This window comes from Westerdykella ornata (assembly GCF_010094085.1).
Source record: "Westerdykella ornata strain CBS 379.55 unplaced genomic scaffold EI97scaffold_17, whole genome shotgun sequence".
NCBI classification, from domain to species: Eukaryota; Fungi; Ascomycota; class Dothideomycetes; order Pleosporales; family Sporormiaceae; genus Westerdykella; species Westerdykella ornata.
The window spans coordinates 146370-160372 of record NW_022986867.1 but is presented as its reverse complement, the minus strand read 5'-3'; the positions used below and the strand labels follow the sequence as shown (position 1 = coordinate 160372).

The following is a 14003-nucleotide window of genomic DNA, read 5'->3' as shown; positions in this document are numbered from 1 at the left end:
CGTTGCATCGTCATTCTCCAGACATTTTTCTGCATACCACACAGCCGCCATCTCAGGCTTGGAGAGGCGCATGGAGTTATCCTTTTCTTCTCATATACGACATGAATTTGCTTTTCATTTTTCTGCTTGTTGACTGAGATTGCCATGCTGGGCTCGCTCGCGATTATAGAAAGATCTAAGTGCTTGTAATGAAGTCGCGCTGCGTGGGCCTGGTGTCGTGCGCTTGGTGTGAAGATCTGTTCTCTTTATGCGAAATAAGAGGGAGAAGAGCAGGAGGAGCAGGAGGAGGAGGAATGGGGACAGGAGAACGGGAGGGGAAGGAAGAATAGAAGTAGCAAATACATCATCCTAACTTAACTTCGCTCCTACTGTTCTGTACATCTCTAACAACCCTGTAGCAGCATCAGGTTGGACCAGACTCTCAGCACTAGCTACGAGAAGAGAAAGACGGTTCGCCTCATCTCTCTGCGCAACGTAACATGCGGTAACAGGGGCAGAGATGTCACGGCTCCCCTTTCTTTCATCTGCAGGTGACGGCCAGTCTGAAAGCCGTTTCACGTTTTGCAGGCTGGTGTGGGTAGCCAGTCACGTGATGGTACGGGGAGATGGGCGAGAGACAACCTGTGCAAGCTGTCTCTGCGATGGGATTCGCTGACGGGTCCCTGTCACCTCATCTCCGTTCAAACACTCCCAAGAAAACCCCAACACAACACCTTTTCGCCCTGCTTCGAATATCGATGTCGAGACTTACGACGTCTGCTTTTCCTTGGACGTTGCCGCAATTTGTCCTTCTTCTAAGACACTTCGGGCCGGATGTGGGGTGTACTGCAAGCATTCTCTTGTGTAAGGTTGCGGCCTCTCGATGCTGTTGGAGCACGGATATAACATCATGTCAATGGCTCAACGGTTACAGAAAGAAGCCCTCGAAAAGGAGCGTCAAGGTCAATCCTTTCAGTCCAGGTACTGCGACGTTAATATACATGCCCTGGCACCTTCCGCCTTGAGTTCGGGCCATGGCAAACCAGGATCTCCACCTATCCTCCGCTTCAACCAACCCACCGTCTTTTTCATTAACACTTGCTAGGTTCACCACAGTTGCCTTTTATTCTCCGGCGGGTCAGGCCCTAGTTGAAGACAAATAGCGCTATGTGACCTTTTCAAACTGAATCCTTCATTGCCATTGGACTCCCTACTCATAATTTGAAAACATGGCCATCTCTCTATCCGCCCAGCGTTCGACTTGCTCAGAGTTGGAAGCAACAACATTGACCACATGTTCCTGGCAAGGCTGCAGAAAGACACTGCATATGTTACGGTGCTACTGTACTGTGTACTACATTCCACGGACATACCCTGCTGATCGTCACCCCTTTTAGGAAAAGACACCGCCTCGACTTGCTCTCTCACCCCTTCATCCCCTCGATGGGGGTTCACGTTTACTGCTCATTATGATACATCCGTCACTTGAAACACCGTCATGGTGCCTGTCATCTATCCAGATTCGCGATCCATAGCGACTAGTTGCGTATATATCCTAACAACCACCTTCTCCTACAATGCAGCGAGCAGGTTCCCCCTCGACGATCCATTCCTTACCCCTTCTCCACATTCCTTTCTTATTAGCATCAAACACTCTTCATCCATACTCTTTTTATTCACCTGGCTTGCAAAAGCTCCAATTCACCAGACACTCTTTTTTCCACACGCCTTTACACCATGGCGAAGCTGGCTTTATTGTTGACCCTTCTCTGTGCTACACTCCTTAACGGTCTTCCTACACCGCAAAAGAAACGTGGGACCGAAGAACTTGAGAATCGAGCGATTCATATCTCAACCAATGTCGAGATCACAACGAGCTATGTCTCACTCCCTGAGACCCTGCAGAGTGCATCCATCACAGACTCGGCTACACTTACAGGAGTATGTATTCTTCCATCTTATGGCGATAGCTGGGCATCATCGTTTCGATACCGGAAGTTCATCTATTTCGACTAACGCTTCTCCAAGTCTATTGTTACAGGACTTCCCCCGGGCGTCACCCGCGATCCCTTAGGCCCCTCTGCTACAGTCGAGCCTACTGGAACTTTGACGCCTATAGAATCAACCCTTGATCCGGGCCCAACCGCACCAGCCCTGCAGGCGGCTCACAATATTTTCGTGCCCATGGCCACTGATGCCCCACCTTCCCAGATACCCACCCGAAGCGATCACATGGTCAGTAAGCTCGGGATTCATGATCAAGATGTGCCCATCCAGACGAACAAGTTCTATGCAAACTTCATGCTGGGAAACCAAAACAATGCCGTCTGGACACATCCCTACTCCCTGAGATGGACGCAGGGTCGCGGTGGAAGATACGGCATGGCCGTTGCTCACGTTGAGCGAGAGCACTTTGCTTGGGGCGAAGGGGATGTTCCACGTTTCTTTGCGGCCCCAGTTGGGTTGCAGCATATCGTGTTTAACGCAGCCGAACTAGGGAATGATACAACACTCTTCACCCAAGACCTCACGGCCTTCTCGGTGTGGGCTCGTCTAGCCCCGTCCCCAGGCGCTGACGCAATCCTCTCTTTCCCACTGGTGCAGGTATGTAGTGCATAAATTCGCCTCCGACGGGGATTCCTAACATGTATCAGGGCATGGGCTTCGTCACCGGCATCTACACCGGCGCCACTCCAATCCTCAACAGCGGCACCTTTTTCCGGACCCTTGAATACGTCTCACTCATCGACGACATCACCACCAAGTACAAAATCACCCTCAACGACAATACCGAATGGCTCCTCTACGCGACGTCTTTTGCCTCCAGGGGCGTCCCTCCCTTTGACCTCCTCGACGAGGAAACGATCCAAGGTCCACCAGACTTCTACGGCATGATTCAGGTTGCGAAAAATCCCGCCAAGGAAGCCGGTGAAGCCGTCTACGACTCCGCTGCCGGTGCTTACGCCGTCAATGCCACCATCACTGGCACTGTATCCGAGTCTACAGGCTCCTATACCCTTTCGTGGGGTAAAGACGGTGTGGCAGGCAGGGACCTCCTCATGTTCGCCCTCCCGCACCATATCGAATCCTTCGACCCGACCACGCAATCCGCCCTTACAAACATCTCCCTAATGACGACAACCAAAGGCCTCGCCCGCGCCGTCCACGCCAACGCAATCACAATGCTCGAACCCAACCTCCCCACCACCATGGGGTTCGCCCCCTGGACGCCCGGCAGCAGTTCAGCAGAGGGCGACACAGGCACGTCGCACACCGTTCTCGCCGAAAACGTCATCCAAGCCGTCAATCCCGTCGCCGCCCTTGAACTCGGCGTCGACTTCAACTCTCAAACCCGGCTCGACAGCATGTACTACAGCGGCAAAGCCCTGGCCAAATTTGCCAACATCCTCTACGCTTTGCAGGACATGGCGCACAACACCCAACTCGCGGCCGCCGGGTTGATCAAACTCAAAGACGCCTTCAATGTCTTTGTCAACAACACGCAGCCTTTCCCGCTGGTGTACGATGACGTCTGGAAAGGGGTGGTGAGTTCTGGGAGTTACGCTACTGGGGATAGCGGTGTGGATTTCGGGAATACCTTGTATAACGACCACCATTTCCATTACGGGTATTTCGTCTATGCTGCCGCAGTTATAGGTTACTTGGACCCGTCGTGGTTGCGGGAGGGCACGAATCGGGCGTGGGTCGACATGCTGGTGCGCGACTTCGCGAATCCGAGCACCCAGGACCCGTTTTTCCCTTTCCAACGCAGCTTCGACTGGTTCCACGGCCATTCGTGGGCAAAAGGCCTCTTCGACTCGGCCGACGGCAAAGACCAAGAGAGCACCTCCGAAGACACCTACGCCTCATACGCTCTGAAGATGTGGGGACTCATCTCGGGCGACGCCAACCTCGAGGCCAGAGCGAACCTCATGCTCGCCGTGCAAGCCCGCGCTTTGAGGAATTACTTCCTCCTCGAGGACGCGAACACTGTGCAGCCGAAACAATTCCTGCCCAATAAAGTCACGGGAATCCTGTTTGAGAATAAGGTTGATCATACCACGTATTTTGGCGCCAATGACGAGTTTGTCCAGGGGATCCATATGTTGCCGCTGAATCCGTCTTTGGCATATACGCGGCGCAAGGAGTTTGTGAGGGAGGAGTGGGACAGGTACTTCTCCGACGGTAGGGCGGAGAAGGTGGAGGGGGGTTGGAGGGGCGTGTTGATGGGGAATTTGGCGCTGCTGGACCCGAAAAGGGCGTGGGAGTACTTTTCGAAGGAGGTACAGGATGCGAAGGGGTTGGATGGGGGCGCGAGTTTGACATGGTATTTGGCGTTTTCGGGCGCGCTGGCGGGTGGGCCGGGAAGCCCTGTTGAAGGTGCCAGTGCGGAGGAAGTGGTGGAGGGACAGGGGCAGGTCCATGGTCAGACGGAGACTCAGACTCAGACTCAGGATCTGGTGGATGAAGACGGGCAGGACGAATATGGCAATGCCGCTGAGGATTCCCCCGAGGATATTGGGGAGGATGCCCAGCAAATCGATGAGCGGGGCGATCCTTCTGAATGGGCGGACTCCGTATCCTACCCGGGCGAGGAAGAAGAGACGTATCCTCATCCCGCTCTACCTGGAGGCATCCACGATGGATACGAAGGTAATGAATACGAGGACGACTATGAGGGTGGAGAAGACGAGGGGATCGAGGAGCGAGACTATGAGTATCAAGACGACGAGGAGCACGAATGCGACTACGACGATCAAGAGGAGGAAACGGACGTGCAGCTCGACCAACTAGGCGTCGAAAACGAAGACGAAGACGCGCAGGGCTGGTACTGAGCCGAAGTTAACGAGGAAGAAGGGAGGTAAGGAGAAGGAGGAGTCGAAGAAAGACTCCGATATCCCTTCCTCCTCCGCCACGCTGATTTCTAAGCCGGTGCCGATGAAGGGAATGTGGATTGGGAAGACGGACCAAGTACGCGCTGAATACGAAGAGGACGACGCGCAGCGCGGGCACTCCGCCGACGTCAGTGAGAAGAAGGGAAGGAAGAAGCAGGAGAAGACGAAAGGGAGTACCATATCCCTTGCCCCACCGCCACCGCCGATGTCCAAACCGGTACCAATGAAGGGAATTGGGGTTGGCAAGACGGAGAGGACTGGTAGAAGAGGAACAAGGTGGAGAAACCAGATTCAGGAAAGGAAGATTTATTGCCGTGGATTGAAGCGGACTCCAATCATCTGTATATTCTTCGAAAATGCGGCTTTTGTAGGGCATGCATGTTGGTTGTTCTGGAATTGTGGATTGGTATATACCCGCGGTTTTGCTCTGTTTGTCTATCACATATATATATATTGGGCGCAAGGGGGAGAATGAGTGTACAGCCAGGGATCGGGAGATTTTCATCCTGCATGCAATGTTGCTTTCTGCTTAGGCTAGACTAGACTAGATCAGGTACACAGAAAGTTAATAAGATCTTTTCCTAACTGTACGAGCGAAGATCCAAGTCTGAAGGTGATAGCGAGCGAGTTGTGAAGACGCCTCGAGAATGTGTCCGTAGATAGATGGATGACGAGAGTGGACAGCGACATTCGCGCAGAACTATACCATACCAAACTACCGATCCAGCAACTTCGAAAAAGCTCCCCAGCATTTCAGTGATCGAACCTAGATCTGCACTACTGTGCGCAGTTGAATCAAGTTAAATCGAAAGAGAATAAGATGATCTTAGATTGATTGCATTGCATCTAAAGAGGAACAGAATATCCGTCCCTTTTTACGTAACAAAGTTCTCCAACATGATGCCATTGCATCTACTATCATGACTGTGTATGGATCATTAGTTCCGGGAAGGAAGCTAAAACATTAGTTGGTGATTATTGATACAGCTTCGGGAAGCTTTTCAGGCTTTTGTTCGAATTTGAACAGGACATCAGTGTCCACAGATAGATAAGCTCCTCCTCCGGACAAGGCAATGGTGAAGGGCAAGGCAAGGCTAGGTCAAACGACCACGCAAGATCCTAGATGTCGTCACATGCACGGTTAGTCACATATCACACACAACACCATAGCACACACAAACATCACACAACCAAGCGCCGACGTCCGAGAACCCTACACTCCGTGCACTAGCAGCACTTAAGCCGCCAACACACGGTGTGGGTCCTGCAACCGCGACCTCGACCGCAACAACACCCTTGGGCATGAAAAGAAAGGTTTGTTCAGGAATGGATGTTCATTTTCTACAGAAAAACGACACCATTCCTCAGCCACCACGCTGCAAGAGTTCAATCTGCGCTCCGAAGACAAGGAACGGAGACACAGAGACCCTAAAGCCCACATGGTCTAAATGACCCGGTGATTTTTATTTCATGGGGAGAGCGCCCTTTCGCTTCCCCCAATGCGACGACTTTCGACTCCGGATGGTGGGAATGGTATCGTTTACGCGACGAGCTGGACGACGCCGCCGGCCTCCTTGACTGCGGAAATGGTCAGCCCAACACACTCCCTAGCCCCTACAGGTACAGAAAAATTCTTACTCTTCTTCTCAGCCTCAGCAGAGACATAGCGAGCCCGCACAACAATGGGCACATTGGGAAGTCTGCCCTTGCCGAGCACCTTGGCGTACCCAAGAGACAGCAGATCCAGCACGGGCGCCTTATCCGTCTTCTTCTGGAGATACTCGTCGCGCTTCTCGGCGGGCACCAGCGTCCACAGCTTATCCAGGTTGATGACGGGCTTCCAGAACTGCTGGTTCGTCTTGTGGAAATACCGCATTCCGACTGTTCGAAGACGTCGTCGTTAGCGAACCTAGCTCCAATCACTATTGGAGGTTGCGTAAACGTACCCTTTCCGAAGTATCCCGGGTGGTACTTGTCGAGGTTGGTCCTGTGGTGGTGCTGACCACCAGCCATACCGCGACCACCGGGGTGCTTCCTGTGCTTTCCAACACGGCCGTGGCCGGCGGAAACGTGTCCGCGGTGCTGTATTCAGAGTCAGGTTTCCCATCCTAACACCTGCGTAGGTTGATACGGATTTGGAACGACAAACCTTGCGGGTCTTGCTCAGTCTGGTGGGCATGGCGGCGACTGTGGATTGATGTGGTCGTGGTTTGAAGTCCGGGAAGTCGCTTCGCGACGTGGAAAGTTGGTGTGGTGGTGGGCGCAAAAGCTAAGCGAGCGCCAAGGGCTGGCGGGCCTTTGAATCTTCCGAAGGATATCACGTGCGGGAGACATTCACGCTTGGCACCAGCGCAGCAGGATTGAAGCATAATGACAAACTCCCCTTTTAATCCTAGCATATCTCGTGGAACCCCATATAAGTAATGCGCTGTACACCTAAGAGAAAATCGCTATGCAATACAGACCCCAACCCCGCCCTCTCAGTTCCCCCAATATGGCGTCCTAAGTCCTATGAAAGCCGAAGCCGCCGCATCGTCCGAGCTCTCCTTCTTCCGTTGGCCAGAAAGCTGCATTATACGTTATTAAGGCGAGTTCCTCAGTTTGTGTTCAGAATACGTACCTCTAACTGGATGTGCCGATGTACATGCACCAGCCAGTCTACATAGCTCTGTGCCTCGTTGTTGCGGTCTTCGTAGAGGAGCCGGGCAAATTCGTACTCTGCGCCATCCAGCCCTTGTCTGGCGAGTTGGATAGTCAGAGCTTTCGAGCCTCGGTTGCTTTCAATACACTGCAGTATGTTTCGTACTTGGGCATTCAAGTGCGTCTCTAGGACTGGTATCGTCGAGGAGAAAGCGTCCAGGCTCTTCAGCGTCGTGTGTCCGGGCCCAAACAAGTCTTCCAGTAGGTTCGGAGATACCTGGGCGTGAAACCAGAGAAGGCAGATCTGGCCGTTATCCACGAGATATGCACCGCCTTCTTCCACCTTAGAGAAGGAGGCTCGAATCGTGTCAGGCATCCTCAGATGGCCATTCTCATTAGGGAAGCCGACTTTTTCATCCAGATTGTGTATTGCAATAATCCGAGGGTACAGGTACAGGGACAACTCCAGGGGACCCATCGATTTTATCATCCTCATGTCGTGCACTCTCCTATCGGTCGGCTCTTTACCGCCTTTGAATGCTCTGGATTTGATCAAGCCCAAGATGTACATCGTGAACTCCTTCATGTGCTCCGGCAGCACGAGCTGACCAGGTGGGTTGTTGCTGGTGGAGGCTTTCCTATAGCCTGCAAGAATGTCAACCGTCTTCTCAGTCAACGCTCCCCGGATATCCTTGAGACTCTTTTCCGTCATCCTAGCTGCCGCTTCTTTTGCGATGATATTAACAATCGCATCCTGATCGACAAACTTCATCGTTTCGCCCACAGTAGCACTAATGCTAGCAACGAGATTTACACACCTCACCCTTCTCTCGCCACTAGCAGTAGTATACAGCAAGGCGGCCTGGAAGTGAGCGTCGAGTTTTGGATCCAGTTTCCCATCATACGCGAACATGACGCCAATGCTCTTGTCGGCATCGATCACGCCGAACTCAAGATCAGCGCCGAAGGTGTGATGATAGAAATTTCCATGGTATGCAGAGATTTGCAATCCCGTGGAGCAGCGCACCTTCATGAGGGCTTGATAACCGGTCTCCCTAGTCACTGTATGCTTGATCTCCTTGGAGAGCTTCAACGTGTCACGTGGAGAGTGGAAGTTCGGATAATAGAACACCTCGCCGCCGGTCTTTTCGGATACATGACCTGGTACGGTTAGCAATCGAGTTTGCGCATTTACCACAGATCCAGCTTACCAATGGTAGCAATGTCAAGGTATCCACCACTAGGAGCCGCCAGGAAGAAGTCGATTCCAACTCCACTCTCCACCATCTTCTGCGCGACCTTTCTGAATCCCGCATGCTCCGTGGTCAGAAGCTTCTTTTCCGCATCCGGGCTATGCATGCTTCCATCGTCACGTAAAAACAGGCGTCCAGGGCCCCAAGTCGGCAGCGCAGACAGGGAGCAAACAATCTTGCCGCCGGTAGCGTTGAGTGCCATCAGCGCCGCATTGAGGCTCGGGAGCAGAGCAGGCTCAGGGTTCTTGATCTGGGAGAACATTGTCGGAAGTTGCCGAAGTAACGAGGTGATGATAGACTTCGACTCCATGGGATCGACGAAAAGGCCATCACTCAACGGCACAAACGGGTCCTCAATGTCCGGCATAACCAGCATCTGCGCCTTCTCTAAACCGGGGCTCAGGTTGTAGAAGTGTAGGTCCTTGTCAAAGGTAGCAATGCCGACCTTGGCAGCGGGAGGTAGCCTCCTCTGGCCCTCTGTAGACTCCCCCTCTGTACCGTACAGCGCACTTATGATGCCTTCACAGAATCCGTCCAGAAACCCCCGATTTACGGATTCAGCAGTCACATCGATAAGAAACAACCAGTGCAGCCCAACAGGAGTTTTCGACCAGTATTCCTTCGGTACCATGAAGTCCACCGTTCCCATGGTCAACTCTGGACGCTGCAACCTGTCAACCCTCACGCCAGAGGTATCCGTAGGCGCGAAGTATTCCGGAGGCACATCATTCGGGAAGGTACACATGTTGCAGACGAACTTGTTTCCGCCGGACCGGAAGGTCATGAACGGGTTGATATACGCCCGACATCTTCTGCACCTGGGTGGACCAGTCTCGCCAAAATCCAACACCGGTATAGGGACCTCTCCTTCCTGCAGAGGGGCAAGGGGCTGCAACACCAAACCCAACGGCAGAGACGTAGCGGCAAGTGCCTCTGCGGACGCTGGAATGCTGTTGAGGGTGAGTCTTGCGAATTTGGGAGACGAGTTCCCTTGGTCATAGGCGACAAAAGGTACCAGGGCTGGAGGCGGAAGATGGTGCTCCATTGTAGGATATATATGCTCCAAGTAGTATTTCGCCGGTATATCTCGCGACCTGGGTACGCTGGGGATCTGCTCCGGGTCCACACGTCCTTGGGCAGATGAGGCAGGAGAGCCACCGGTAAGAGCACCAGCACCCGTCCGTGCTGCATGCTGCATTGGTGTCGCTGGATTTACTGGACTAAACATCGGCGTCGCAGCAGGGAATTGGCTCATGGCCGGTGTTATCTGCGGAGAGGCCCATTGAGGACCACCTACCGAAGGCGAATTCTGGTTCAAGAATTGCGTCGGTGTTCCAGTTTGCGGTATGCCATTGAACGCCTGAGAGCTTCCTCCTGGTGATCCAATGTTGTGGTAAGCGTGCCTGTCCTTCTTCTTGTGCCTATGTGGCGCCGGTTGTGCTGGTTGATCCAGACCCAATCCAACCGCTCCCATTTGTGATGTCAAATTTTCCATACTCGATGAGCCAGGGTATGGCGACTGCTGTGGCGGAAAGTAACTCGGATCCTGAGGTGTGGAGATATTCGGGTTCGGTGCTCCGGCGTATTGATTAGGGACATGGCCCATTGCCGGACTACCAGCTTGCTGATAGCCTCCCGGACTCGCTGCGACAGGAGGACGAAAGGCGTTCGATTCCCTCTGGCTCTGCGCGCCGTTTGTATTGGGTGAATCTTGCCCAAGGGCATGGTACATGGCGAACTCAGCCATGGTGATATCGCGGGGGTGTCGGCGGTCTCGGTGGTGGGCGTTTAGGGTCAAGCTGCGCGGTCAATCGTCGCGAAGAGTCGGTCAAAAGGAAACGGTGAGTATGGACACCATGTCACGCGTGCATGGTCTCTGCAATGTTAAGTGTGTGCCCAAAGCCGAACGTTGAAGTTTAGATGTGGGTAAGGTAAGGTGGCATGTTCCGTGCTCTTTGCACTTTCCGATGAGGGATGTCTGAGCTTCGTGATTGGTTGGATATCAGAGGCACGATATATCACAGTAGTCGACTGCCCGCGGACGTTGAAAGGCTTTGCAACTAACTCTTTATATCGAGCTGATGGCTTTACTCGAGTTACACATCGTTCCATATCATACTTCGGTCATGTAGGACCGCATCTAGAACCCACAGTGACCATTCGGCCTGGGTTGCTCCGTCGCCTGACTTTGGCTTGCTTTGGCCTCGAGCAAACGAGAACCCATTCCCTCTCTTTCCAATACAGCACGAGCGGCTTCCAGCGTCCTTGCGTCTCTCACGGCGTGCGGTCCGACCTATTATAGATCGGCATGGCTGTCCGTAAACCTCCTCTGGCACTTGAGCATCAGTTATCCTCATTCTTCCCCCCAGACCCTCTACTCCAACTTATCCAAATGCGCCAACCTGGTCAACACCACCTGCTTACTCGTCTCCTCAATCTCCCCCGCCAGAAATACCTCATCCAGAATCGCATAAACCTGCCCCATCAATCAGAACTGACTTGCTCTCCGACCCCCCTTTTCCCCCGCTCCTTCCATCCTGCCATGTACCCACATACCTTATAGAAATTAAAGACCAAGTCCAACTCGCACACATTCCCGAAGAATGCATCCAGCACCTCAACAAAGAAATGGATTGCCTCGAGGTACGCAAGCTCGTTGTCATTTGTGTCGACGCAGGCGCAGAAGAAGAGACCTGCATAGCGGCGATACACGATCTTGGACATGTTGCGGAATTCGACGAAATTGGATTGGTGCTTCTGGTCGCGGGGGGCGATGAGGCGGTGGACCTGGAGAGTATCGGTTGGTTAAATGGGAGTATTGGCTTGTTCGGAAGGTATAGGCTTAGGGCGGTGGAACGGTAGGGCGTGCACAGGGTCGGCGATGATGGTGGGTTGACAGGTACAAGGGCGGAGTGGGAGATGGAGGAGAAGGATGCCAATGATGGATGGGGATTCCGCCCGACGTACCTCGCCCTTCAGCTTGACCTTCTCTTCATCCTATCAGATTGTCAGTCAATCGATCCCTCTGATTCGTATCTGCGGTCGCAAAACTTACACTATACGGCGCATACCACTTCGCCAGCCTTGTCTTCCCTCTGGTGAAGCCGATTTAGCTTGTGACTTACGCGCAGCTGACAGCAGCTCGCAAAACTTACTGACGATTCTGGATTAGGATGAAGGAGAGGACCATGGCCGAAAAAGCCAGTTGGTCAACCGAACCGAAGAGCAATCGAGGAATGGATTATGTGCGTGACTGACGTGCCTGTACACAGCACTGATAGTACGAGACCCCTCGCGGATAACTCGAGTCTGGGCGTTTGGCGCTAGTCTATATGTGGCAGGCATTATAGTTCCCAAGCTGCGGGACATCTGGCCAGGTGCGGGAGCCAACTTTAGCCGGCGCGGTCCAGAAGCCCCCAGCATCAACCACCGATGCTCACCCCTCTCAAGGTATGTACACCAAGCACATCTCCGCCGTCTGTCTTGCATCTGTGTCACCGCTCGCACATGGTGTCAGGGGTCGAAGTCGCGGTTTGCTGCACGCAATCACAAGGCCGCTTATATTTGAAACTGTTATGCATTGTCGTCACAAGCAGATGACTGCCCAGCGTTGAAACCATAGATCCCGCACCATGCTTTTCGCTGCCACACCACTTGAGAGACCTCATACAATTTCGCCATGCTCTCGCCGGTACTGGTCGAGGAGCTGCCGTATATCCTTGGGCGGCGCCGGGGGTCCGTACATACCTGCGAGGTACCTGTCGTATGACTGCTCGTCAATGGGAGACTGTGGGCGCTGCGTGATGTGAAAGGCCTCGAATTCCCACTCCGGTATTTCCAGCGCCCGTGGTGGTGGGCTTGAGATCTCGGTGATGCGTGGGCTCGGGTTGCGCGCAAAAGGGAGGCGTTTGATTTGTCCTGAGAGGGAACTGCTTACTCGAGATACAACGGACCCAGTTGTTCCCTTGCTTTGTTGATATGGGTCCACGATGGGGAATCTTGGGTACTGGGAAGCGAAACGTTGTAAAAACGGTGCTGAGGCACATGCCAAGGAGACACTGAGCTCAAACTGAGCACACGCAAAGACATTGAGGGATCTCCCTAGATTCCCGTCAGTGACAGCTTCGGCGAATGGAACAGGAGTGACTGCTCACAAGTGGCGTCTCCGTCGACACTATGCGTTAACTGGTAGAGGAATACAGCTCTGGCAATGGCTGCCCCCAGCGCACTTCCCGCTATGAGCACATGAAGGTTCGGAAAGTGATCTGGCAGTAGACATACCTCAAACTAACAAGAACGAGGGCATGGAAGCCGTTGCGTTGGAAGCTTGACATAGGCAGGTTCCGCAAGACCAATGCAGGAATGATGATGCAATACAAAGTCGAGAACAGGTCGAGTGGCCCTTCCACTAGGTAGAGTGTCTGTTGATTCCCGCACGCCCGCCCTTGTATAGCATCGCTGCGAGACGGAACGTCCCAATAGGCTGCCACGGGATGACAAAGCAGAACATGTCCCAGAAGGCAGCCGATGGTGTAAGCCGTGGTGAATATCATAAGCACCCATATTATCTTCTTAATGGCGGCCGTGCAAGGAGGTTCCAGCCTGCGATAAAAACAGAGGACAGAGATCTTCACGAAACCGGCGCTCAGAATGAACATGGTTTCGCTCAGCCAGTAAACCTTTTGGATTATTAGCATGAAGTGTAAGAGCAGCTGATGGAGCTGTTATTTACCAGAGCGGCCGGACGGTAGAGCTCATCAGGCACATCCCACATGTGCCTGTTGAAACCATAGGCAAGAGCCCCTAAGCACTATGTCAAACTTCTCTTCTTGCACTGCACCAGTGCATGCTGACGCCATAGAACGAAACGGTAACTTGGTCTAACAGGTCCGAAGGTGACACTGTACACATGTATGATGGAGCTAGAAGAAGAAGGCATACCGCTAATGGTTGATGCCGCGTAGAGTAAACAGAATATCTAGCTCATACTTAGATCGAGGCGGAATGACAGAGAGAACGGACGAACCAACGCAAGACAAGCGAACAAGTCTTCGATGCCGAGACCTTTTGTACTCTTCCTTGCCTGTGATATAAGCCTAGCGATCACGACGGCGATTGCTAAGCTCGCCAGCGTTACAGCGTATGGCGAGTACCATCCCCGCGTAGCTGGGCTGGGAAATGGTTGAGGCCATCCTGCATATGTGAAAGCGGTGAGGTTAGGGAAACCAAAAGGCAT

General features: G+C 53.1%; 6 protein-coding genes across 6 annotated transcripts; 2 read left to right on the top strand and 4 right to left on the bottom strand.

Annotated features, from left to right (window-relative positions):
* The first annotated feature begins 657 nt into the window (after window positions 1-657).
* EI97DRAFT_90751 (uncharacterized protein) lies at window positions 658-1106 on the top strand. Its single transcript, XM_033803204.1, has one exon. It carries the CDS (start codon window positions 738-740, stop codon window positions 1002-1004), a length of 267 nt encoding a protein of 88 aa, XP_033652377.1. The 5' UTR covers window positions 658-737; the 3' UTR covers window positions 1005-1106.
* Window positions 1107-1449: 343 nt separating this feature from the next.
* Window positions 1450-5012, top strand: EI97DRAFT_90748 (endo-1,3(4)-beta-glucanase 1 precursor). The gene is made up of 3 exons (XM_033803203.1): window positions 1450-1920; window positions 2008-2583; window positions 2634-5012. Exons 1-3 carry the CDS (start codon window positions 1717-1719, stop codon window positions 4812-4814), a joined length of 2961 nt encoding a protein of 986 aa, XP_033652376.1. The 5' UTR covers window positions 1450-1716; the 3' UTR covers window positions 4815-5012.
* A 1402-nt stretch (window positions 5013-6414) lies between these two features.
* Window positions 6415-7053, bottom strand: EI97DRAFT_380541 (uncharacterized protein; the record flags this gene model as incomplete). Its single annotated transcript, XM_033795762.1, has 4 exons — window positions 6415-6452; window positions 6513-6755; window positions 6821-6956; window positions 7024-7053. The coding sequence occupies 4 exons, from the start codon at window positions 7051-7053 to the stop codon at window positions 6415-6417; spliced, it is 447 nt and encodes a 148-aa protein (XP_033652375.1).
* A 190-nt stretch (window positions 7054-7243) lies between these two features.
* Window positions 7244-10694, bottom strand: EI97DRAFT_401334 (Sec23/Sec24 family protein). Its single transcript, XM_033796460.1, has 3 exons — window positions 8726-10694; window positions 7495-8675; window positions 7244-7441 (listed from the first exon to the last, which is right to left on the bottom strand). Exons 1-3 carry the CDS (start codon window positions 10512-10514, stop codon window positions 7355-7357), a joined length of 3057 nt encoding a protein of 1018 aa, XP_033652374.1. The 5' UTR covers window positions 10515-10694; the 3' UTR covers window positions 7244-7354.
* A 447-nt stretch (window positions 10695-11141) lies between these two features.
* Window positions 11142-11990, bottom strand: EI97DRAFT_421436 (AP-2 complex subunit sigma; the record flags this gene model as incomplete). The annotated part of the gene is made up of 5 exons (XM_033797054.1): window positions 11923-11990; window positions 11823-11862; window positions 11735-11764; window positions 11324-11554; window positions 11142-11243 (listed from the first exon to the last, which is right to left on the bottom strand). Exons 1-5 carry the CDS (start codon window positions 11955-11957, stop codon window positions 11142-11144), a joined length of 438 nt encoding a protein of 145 aa, XP_033652373.1. The 5' UTR covers window positions 11958-11990.
* Window positions 11991-12431: 441 nt separating this feature from the next.
* Window positions 12432-14003, bottom strand: EI97DRAFT_459800 (uncharacterized protein; the record flags this gene model as incomplete). Its single annotated transcript, XM_033801041.1, has 6 exons — window positions 12432-12868; window positions 12922-12995; window positions 13049-13446; window positions 13500-13570; window positions 13709-13745; window positions 13794-14003. 6 exons carry the CDS (start codon window positions 14001-14003, stop codon window positions 12432-12434), a joined length of 1227 nt encoding a protein of 408 aa, XP_033652372.1.